At 49.7% G+C, this 9,662-nt stretch overlaps 1 protein-coding gene across 1 annotated transcript; it reads right to left on the bottom strand.

The window, feature by feature from the left end:
* Window positions 1–5,686: 5,686 nt before the first annotated feature.
* Window positions 5,687–9,417, bottom strand: LOC144369225 (ral guanine nucleotide dissociation stimulator-like). The gene is made up of 4 exons (XM_078028424.1): window positions 9,323–9,417; window positions 9,040–9,156; window positions 7,951–8,065; window positions 5,687–6,058 (listed from the first exon to the last, which is right to left on the bottom strand). The coding sequence occupies exons 1-4, from the start codon at window positions 9,395–9,397 to the stop codon at window positions 5,853–5,855; spliced, it is 513 nt and encodes a 170-aa protein (XP_077884550.1). The 5' UTR covers window positions 9,398–9,417; the 3' UTR covers window positions 5,687–5,852.
* Window positions 9,418–9,662: the final 245 nt, after the last annotated feature.

Genomic DNA, 9,662 nt, shown 5'->3' with positions numbered 1-9,662 from the left:
TGTCCTACTGTGCTGTCACAGGCCCAAAGCAACAGGGCTAAGGTGCCATGGACTGAGACCTATGCAGCCATGAGCCAAAAGAAACCCTGTTTCCTCTAAGGGGATTCTCTCAGATGCTTTGTCACAGCAACAGAAAGCTGACAGCACCCTTGGTCTGTGCCCCTGCTTTATACATAGGGATGCTGAGGGCCCACAGGAAGCCGAGCAGCCCCAGGTCACATGGTCCCATAAAAACAATTATTATCTATTCATTCACTGACTACATGGCAGGAGCTGGACTCCAGATCTCAGTGTTTGAAAAAGTTGTGTTTCCTTCCTGCCCCTTAGTCCCTCGCTCTCTCTTTTTGTATGAATCCAAGAAGGACCTTCAGGAGATTGCAATGCCATCCAGTCATCCTAGACAGATTTGTACTTGAACATGAAATTCATGGGATGTTTCTGCTTCACATTGTGTTAGTCACTAGTCATCAGAGAGCTCTGTGCTTTCACCTACAGAGTGCCACCCCACTTCCCTGCTGCAAGGGCTCTTCCTGCCAGGTCACCTGCTGGATGGAGGGCACTGCCCAGTGCCCTAGATCTCTCCTGAATGTCCTGTGACCAACCCACTGCAGGCCAGGCAGACATCCACAGAAAAAAACAGCGAGAGGGTCTGGCGCCCCCTTCAGGTACTGTTATATAGATGCCCACAGAACATTCCTCAAACCTGCAGCAGCTTGGACTGCATCCAAATGCAACCACAGGCCGAGCACAGTGCCACCCACCTGTGATAGAGTGACTCAGGAGGCTGAGGCAGGAGGATTGTGGGTTTGAGGCCAGGTTTAGCAACTTATTGAGGCACTGTCTTAAGATAAAGAATTAAAAGGGCTGAGGATGTAGCTCAGTGGCAGAGCCCCTGGTCCAATCCCCAGTACCAAGAGGAGGTGGAGATACCAGAGATGGGAACTTATGAGTTGGGTCAATGGTAACTCCAAGCCCAATGAGACTGAAAGCACAGGGGAAGCTTTAACCCGCAAAAGAAAAGGAGGCAGGGAGCTTCAGCTCCAGGTAAAGGACTAGGAATTGAACCCGGGTGCCTTCCCACTGAGTACACCCCAATCCTTTTTATTCTTGTTTTGAGAAGGGGTCTTGCTACGTTGCTGAGGGTCTCACAAAATCACCAAGGTTGACCTCAAGTGATCCTCCTGCCTCAGCCTCCCGAGAATCTCTGGGATTACAGGCATGCACCACCATGCCCAGCAAGAAAGGAACTTTTATCAGTGCAGCCACACGGGGAAGGCAGGGGACCCACATCTTAGCCTGTCTTCAGGGGGTGACAATGACTTGGAGCTTTTATAGAGAGGGGAATGAGGGCAAGGGCTTGGGCTTTGCACAGCTGCCAAAGCAGGTGGTCCTGACCAGTTGAGGTCTGTCCATCTTCCCTGGATTGGCCAGGTGGTGCCTTGTCAGGAGAGCTGTGTCACCTGCTTTGGCTCTCAGATGCACATCAATCAGACCTTGTTCCTGGGACATGAAACAGACTGCATGGGGGTGGGGGTCTGGATTCTGAATTAAGAGCAACTTTCTTCTGCTGAAAATAGAGACGGGCTGCAACCCCACGCCCACCTCAGGAGCCAGGAAAGCTAAGATGGGTCCCGCCCTTCCTCAAGCCTGGGCACAGGCCATCTGCCTAGGCATTTTCTGTGTTTTTCCCATTTTTGCTTTTCTTCAGGCCAAGGAAATTCACGGATGTAGATCACTTGGGTTTTGTTTCTATAAACTGTAACCACTTCTGTGGGTCAGGGGCTTCTTCCAAGCCTTCTGGCTGCTTCTCCCCAGTTTGATCAAAGTTCTTCATTTTTTCCTTTTTATTTCTTTTTTTTGCCTGTTCCTTGTGCTGGTGGGCACTGATGCAGCCAGCAGGGTCCAGTAACAAATCCAAGGTGACTCAGGCAAAGGGGATGGATGGGCCATATATTGAGGCAGAGATGCTGCCCTTCTAATTCTGCCTTTAGCCATCCATTGGATGTCTGCGGGTAGAGGTGGAGGGCTGGAGTCCTCCTTACAAAATCCTTACAACTCAAGTCAGCAAACACTGAAAGCCCTGTGGCCCTCAGGGACAGGGCCCCAGACAGTTCCTCGGTGCCTCCCAAAGGCTGCCAAGGGAGAAGTCACTTGGGGCCCAACTCCAGGAGGATCATCAAGGGGCGGGACAGGGGGACTTCAGGTAAAAAGCCGCAGCCAGCTCGCCCTAGGACCCCAGTCCTCACCAGCCCCACCGCTTTCCTGGACAGAAAGGTTTCCTCGAGCATCCTCACTGGGTGTCCCTGCAGCAGGGCCCCAAGATTGTTCTGGAAAGGGATCTGTCAGGTGGGAGCGACAGAATCTCATGAAATTTTAAGTACAACAGAATGCCAAATGACTACTCATTCCAGTGAAGACATGCTGCAAATAAGACTTAGAACACGTGCTGCAAACAAGACTTAGAAAAGTGTCCTCAGAGAAGATTCTGTCATTCTGCATTTGTTTCTGAAAGTTGAAGCACACAGTTCTAATGAGCCCAGGAAGAGGTTGATACCCAGTTGAGTTGGCATATGATGTGCCAGAGGTCAGGACTTCAGGGCTGCTGTCAGGTGGTTCCCGGGCTCTTCTGGTCCTCACCTTCACTCAGGGACTTTTTGTTAGTGATGGAGTTCAGCAATGGATTACTGGCCCAGAGACTTGTTCAGTATTGCTCCGTAGGAGCAAAACACTGTCACCAGTTGTAGGTAACCAACTCCAGGTGAGAAACTTGATAGATGTTAATGCTCACGGCTTCACACCAGCAACCTGCCCCTCAGTGATCATGCTCTCTAAAATATACACCATGCTAAATTGTGTGGAAGCATTCTAGGTCTAGCCAAACCACACGATCTTTCAAAAACAGCCCAATAACATTTAGAGGATTCACTCTCCAAAGCAAGCTTGCCAATGCCTGAGCGCCCACACACTCTATTGGCGCCAACCTCACCTCCTTTTAGAATGCACACATCCACCAAGATACCACTGCCTGTGGTGGTTGAGCAGCCTTTCCAATGGACGAGGTGGATGTGAATGTAACACGTGAAGGAATTAGCATTTACCAACAACTGGAAGAAAAAAATCCATTCTCTAAGATATGATGACGGAGCGGCTCTGTGATCTAGACCATCCCCCTCTCCTGCATCCTCTCTCTTTTCCTCTGCCTCGATGGACCTCCAACTGAGCCCAGAAAGATGTGTCCTTTCTAGTCAGAAGCCCTGTCATGGCTTCCATTTCCAGGCCCTGATTCCTGGTTAACTGCAGCCAGAGCTCGCTTTCAAGGTACTCTCTTCAGATCCCTTCCCTACCCTAACCACAGTGTGGGCTCTGGCCCCACCCTTACTCTCTACACCACCATTCCACATTAGGGTCTTCCTGTCCCTCTCTGTGACCCAGGACTGCCCATGACCGACCCCACCCAACAACAAGCTGTTGAACCAGGTGCCATCAAATGGAAGAAATGACCAGAGATGGCTAACTTGAAGATTTCACAGAATAGTCCATGAGACAAGGAATATCATGAACCAGTGAAATGACATAAGAGGAAGTCAATGAATTCTAACCTCAAGAGCAAATCCTACAGCACACTGGCTCTCAAATTCAGCTACACACTGGAGCCACCTGGGAGCTGTGCATAGTACTGACCGCTGGACCACCCACTGGCCCTGGGCTGATGGAATGGCTCTGGGCTAAGATGGGACACTGGGGTTTGTAAATTACCAGTTGAGTATAATATAAAGCAAACTTTGAGAACATTGCTTTTTTCCCCACATGAAGAACTGTGTGCATACAGATGCAGAAGTACACAAATCTGCAGCATAAACCTCCTTGAGGGCCATAGAGTAAATGCACTGCAGTCACCAGCATCCTGGCTAGGAACACCACCAGCCTCCTATTTCCACCTTCCAGGTGATTGCAGCCCCGCCATCCAAGCATGGAGGAGTCCTCCCTGCTGAGAAATTTCAGTGTGCAGAATGGAGAGCCCTCTCTCCTGGGAATCCCTGCTTAGACAATAAGTGCACTGGAGAAGTTGAAATCAAGTGGGAGGCACATGGGGAGGCTTCTTGGATGAGGCCCTATTGAAAGGAGGATGGGATCTGAGGAGTGGACCAGAGAGAGGAAAGATGGGAAGTACAGCAAGTACATTCAGAGCCGAGGTCAGGCCCAAAATACAATGTTGGCTGACAAGAGAGCCCTTGCACCAGGATCAACAATTTTGAGAAGGCAATGAGGACTGCCTGAAAAGATCAATTCCACAAAATTCCATGGAAACCCACTCATCACACCTTTCTGAAAACACTGGAAATGTAGGTTTCATGCAAGGAACTCTGGGTGACAGATGGCAAAGTTTGCCAAATGCAAACATGCCTACCAGCTCTGAGAAGCCATTCTCATTCACACTGCTTCAACCAGGGAAAATCCCCATGTGCTCACTGAGAACAAGTTAGCTTGTGCCACTTGAAGCTGCTTCAACAAACAGCTTCACTTCTGCACTTCTAAGCTGTTCTCCTCAAGAACTTTCAGAGCACAGTTCAGGCATGAAACACAAAGGGTGCCAGAAAGAGATCTCTTGAATCTAGCATCACCAACGTGCAGTGAAAAAGAGGACCAGCTGAGAAGATCAGTTCTCCAAAGTCTCACTGACATCCATTTGTCACACTCATTTACAACATTCACTTGAAGTGCAGGTGCCCACATGAGTGAACTGTTTTTTTTTTTATCAATGGCACAGAGGCTTCAATGTGTAAGCATGCCTGTCACCTGTAAGAAGCAGTTTTGAATTCTTCTAGGTCCACAAGAAAAAAAAAATAGCATGTGCTCACTTACAACAAAGTTAATCAACAAAGCAAATTGAAACTGCTTGCAGCAAACAGCTTCCATTCTCCCATTCCCCAGCTATTTTCAGCAATCGCATCCAGAGTCCAATTCCAGCTCAATATAAAATGTGTGCTCCCAAGGAAGCCTGTATAATTGACATCACCCAACTTGGGGAGGCAAGGGGAATGCTGAGAAGATCAGTTCTTCAAAACTCCTACTTTTTCAGAAAACTCATTGAAAGGCAGGGTACCCACTTGCAGCCATCAGTGGTTGACAGATGGCACAGAGGCTTCAATGTGAAACCGTGAATGCCAATCATTACAAGTGCTTCTGACACACTCTAGTGCAACCTGGGACACCCCAAAGTGCTCAACGAGAACACACTTTGTTCCTGCAAGTGGAAGCAGCTTGCATGAACTGTTTCAATCAGGAAATTCCAAGCTCTTCTCAGCAATCACATTCAGAGCACAGTTTTGGCCCAATAGAAAAAGGGTCCTAGCAAGAGGGTCCCACACCTACGATCACCTTCATAAGGTAGCTTCCCATCTTCTGTGTGGAAGTGGGTTTCTCCTTGGCCCTTATGCTGTAGAGGAGACCACTAGGAGCTAAGCTTCATGCAGGACCATCTGACCTGGACTTTTTGCAAGCCCTATGAAGCCCTCACACAAGCTCAAATGCTACAGGACTCTGCAGACCAGTCCATGCAACAGTAGACATTCATTCATTGTCTAGAGTCTACAGGTTCCTAAATGCATGGCATTCATTATCATCAAATGCACAATTTGGATCAAAAACCATCACAGTAGATCAGGTAACAAATCATCACAGTAGATCAGGTAACAAAAACATATATATTTTAAAATAATAATATATTAATGGGAACAACAAATACAGGATAGAGTAACAACTGTGTTACTAAACAAGGTCAAAGACAATGGCAAACTATAGATTCAAACTTTGAAGCAAATAGTAATCAATGTAAATATTCCTGGGCTGCCTCAGCCCCGCCCAGGCACACAGCAGCAGAATGGTTTTGCAAGCATCCTCAGGAGGGCTGGAGCCTTCTTTGCAGGACGAGAGGGAGGTTGAGGCTGGATCCACTCATCATTCTTTTGGGAGAGGCTCCTTTTCCTCAGCACGAAGTTGGGTTTCGTGTGAGGGTTCTTTGCGTAAAATACGTTGGCCTGCGCTGGAATCCTCAGCTCTGGGGAGAGAGGGGTGTACAAAATAAGGTGGCTCAGGAGGTGCTCCCTGGGACACCCCAACATCTGAGAGCCTGTGCCAGAAACGAACTGAGCCACACACCTGAGAGCTCTCCAATTCAGCACCAATACCAACAAGACAGCCTCCACAGTCCTCCCTGAGGAAGAACTAGGCAGAGCACTTCAACAGACCTAATGTCTGTTCCTACCAAAGGCTTTGGACTCCAAAACATCCCAGGTCCTCTTGCGTCTGCCAAAGCACACCACTAGGGTTTGCATCTGAAATCTCCCACAAAAGTGCCGAAGATTCAGACCCCACATGAGCCATCTTCACAGGTGGGTTTGGAAGGAAGCATTGGATGGTGAGTGCTCTGATGTCAACATGAAATTCTCATTCAAGATGAATACACTACTGGGAGGTGGGAGGGACTGGAAGAAAGGTGGAGCATGCTTGGAGGAAGACCTAAACAGGAGTGCACCCTGGGCAACAGTACCTTGTCCCTGTTGGCTCCACTGAATCCTCATTCTCCAAGTAGAGGTCTTCCTTCTCCTCTCCGTCTTTCTCTCTCTCCCTCTCTCCCAGCCTTGTTCTCTCTCTCCCAGTCTATGCCTTTGTGGCAAGGGCTGAGGAGCTCTCCACTGCCCCACACTAGAGCTTTATGGACAGCCTCAGTGCACAACCAAAGAGAAAGTTGTGAAACCCAGAGAAAAGGCCTAGGATTCTCAAGTATGGCCACGGTGAGGACAGGCTGACCAGCACGGATACCACATTAGAGCCACGCTTCTCTGTTGGTGGAGCCTGCTTCCATGTGAACCAGGCTTCTGAGAATGGAGGCCACATTCCAAATGCTGCCCTCCTGAGAACAATGATTCCAAAGACCAGCAAAGGGACTGCTTCCCTCCGACATGGTGTATGGCCCAGTGGTGCCATGACCCCGAGTGGGGGAATACAACAGCCAGCTTCTTCTTCCTCTGAACACCTCTTTCCTGTCACCCTCCTCTAACCTAGAGCCTGTTCTCTATCCCTTCTGGGTTGGATGTGGGGATCTCTGCTATGAATTTCTTAGGCTACCAAGGCCCCAGACAGACTTCCTCTTCCATAGACTCTACTAACCTAACAGAAGGTTAAGATAGGAGACAAGTGATCCTAGAACTCATTGGGATGGTGGTCTTCAGCGTACATAGGTAATGGCTGCTGAGGTGTTTGGCTCATAAAATCCAACCAACCAACCAACCAATGAAAAAGCGCTGACATTATTATCAGATGAGCTCTGTGGCTACGTGCTCAGGAAGCCCTCATCTGACTCTAGTTAGGGATCATAACCTGGCTATTGGGATCACTCCTTGGCTAGTGGACTCAGGTGCGGAAGACCATGGAATTGATGCAAAAACAGATGATTCAAGCTGTCTCCCAGGCTGTGTTTTCTTCCCAATTTCATCCTGTTACTGCTTGCTAGAATCTTGGCAATGCTCTGCCCAGGCAGTGGTTTTCTGGTCACACAGAAGGCTTTTAATCCTACTGCTTCAGTCCACAAAATGCCAGTTCCATCTTTAGCCCATGCATTCCCATGTTCCTCTGAAACAACTCCTATCTCAGACCACAGAACCATACTGCTCCTGGAAAGAGGCTTTCCTCCTCACTCCTCAATGATGTCAGCTTTGCATGCGTCTTCATGTCCTGGGCAGGGCACCTGGTGGGGAGCCGCACTAGCCACTGGGGTATACCAAAACACCTGGAGAGCTTACACCAGCAGAAGTGCAGTTGGCTTTGTGCACGAGCCCAACACACCCTGTTAGAGTGTTCTTGGGGGTCAGAGAATGCTCTTTGGTGCTAAGAGTTGACCTGAGTCCACATCCTGACCCTTGCTCTCTGTCATCTGATTGTCCCACTTACTCTGACGGTGAGAGATGATTTGGCCCAGCTCATATTCCTCCGGCTTCTCCTGAGTAAGCAAGTGTAGCTCGAGGGCCCTGCGGATGACGACAGGAGCCCGATCGTGGCAGGTCACCTGGAGCAGCATGGGAGACAGGCCTTCAGGAAATGGGCCTTGAAGTGACTACTCAAGGACAGTGGGCAGGGGCATTCTGGAGGCACCTCCACTCTAAATACAAGGGCAACATCCATGACCCTACTACCTGAGGCTGACCTCCTGCTCATCGCGTGGGCTCTTCCCATAGGCTACTAGCCCAATCCTTGTACATAGGACTTCCTGGACCTGCCATTGCTCTTTGTGGAGCTGCACTCCTCTCCAAGTGAAAGGACCCCACTACCTGCATACAGATGCAATCTCATCCCACAAGTTGGGAGGAATGGGACAATAGCCTCCAAGATCCTAGGTCTGCCCGAGGATGCAGGCGGCATTGGGAATGGCCTAGGCACAAAACCTAGAGGCTTTGGTCTGGATTGCCAGGGCCCAAATCAGACCCAGGAACATGACCACACACAGGAGTGACGAAAGAGAGCCATGAGAGCTCCTGGCCTCCAGAGGCTCAGTGCTGGCTGGGGTGTACGAGGGCACCTGTTCCGCCAAGGGTAAACATTGGGTTACCTGGACATTTAGTGTGCTTGCTCCACATCCATACTGACTCTGCAGAGAGACCCTCTCAGCTCCTTGTTCAAGGAACATGCAGAACCTCATACTGGTGTCCTGCTCCATAGAGGCCAGCATCCCATACAGAGGAACCTGCAACCTAGGTCCTGGCCTGTTCTCATCTGTCACCCATACCTGCCTCTGCCCTTCTGGACTGCATGCTGCCACCTGACACACAGACTCCCTCAGACATGGCGGTGGACAAGCTGCTGCTCTCCCTCATCTCAGCTCCAGCCCTTCACACTGACCTCTTCCTTCTTGATTCCCATCTATCCTCCTGATCATCCAGAAGCTCCAAATTCAAGAGGGCATGAGTAGTTCATGGTATTGGACCAGTGTCTGCTCCCCACCCAGGTGTAAGCACCAGGGGGCACCCCTGTTCCCAGGCTTACCAAAACAGTCTTGGCCATCTTTGGACTTTGTGTTTCTAAGTGGACACGAATTAAGCAGGTGTCTCCCACCTGCTTGTGGGAAAGCGGCCTGGAGGACTTGCAGGTTGATTCTGAGAACTGTGGGGGATGGAACATCAGCAAACCCAGAAACAGAAAGCCACCCCAGCCTGTCAGTTGGCTCTATGGGCTTCTAGCACATATGTCCAGGTGCTCAGGCTTCTCATTTCCCCAGGTGGGAGTGGAATGGCAGCACAAGTACAGCTTGAATAAGGTAGGTGTTTACCTCCTTTCCCTTGACCTCGCGGCGTTTCCTCACGATGAAATAATATTTGATTTGTGGATTCATGGACAGATACATCAGTGAGTGGTCAGGGACCTTGATTTCTGCAGAGCAAAGTGGAGAGAATTGTTAGGTGGCACTCAAGGATTAGACCACAAAACACCCACAACCCCTGAGAGTCTCCGCCAGGGCGAGCCTGCACCAGAATTGAGAGCCCTCCTATCCAGCTACAGTGCCACCAAAGACTCCCTCAGTGATTCTTCCCTGGAGAAGATGATGTACAGGATTCTAAACCAAAAGAGCACCTGGCAATGGAAACAGCACCTTGGGCCCAGAACTTCTC

Source organism: Ictidomys tridecemlineatus, chromosome 12 (genome assembly GCF_052094955.1).
Source record: "Ictidomys tridecemlineatus isolate mIctTri1 chromosome 12, mIctTri1.hap1, whole genome shotgun sequence".
NCBI classification, from domain to species: Eukaryota; Metazoa; Chordata; class Mammalia; order Rodentia; family Sciuridae; genus Ictidomys; species Ictidomys tridecemlineatus.
This window is presented reverse-complemented; position numbering and strand designations above follow the sequence as displayed.

Coding starts and splice junctions, on each gene's coding strand:
- LOC144369225 (XM_078028424.1), bottom strand. CDS start 9,397: ATGTATCTGTCCATGAATCCACAAATCAAATATTATTTCATCGTGAGG. Junction 8,066..9,039: donor AGATGGCCAAGACTGTTTTG/GTAAGCCTGGGA, acceptor ATGCTGCTCCAG/GTGACCTGCCACGATCGGGC. Junction 6,059..7,950: donor AATCATCTCTCACCGTCAGA/GTAAGTGGGACA, acceptor CTCTCTCCCCAG/AGCTGAGGATTCCAGCGCAG.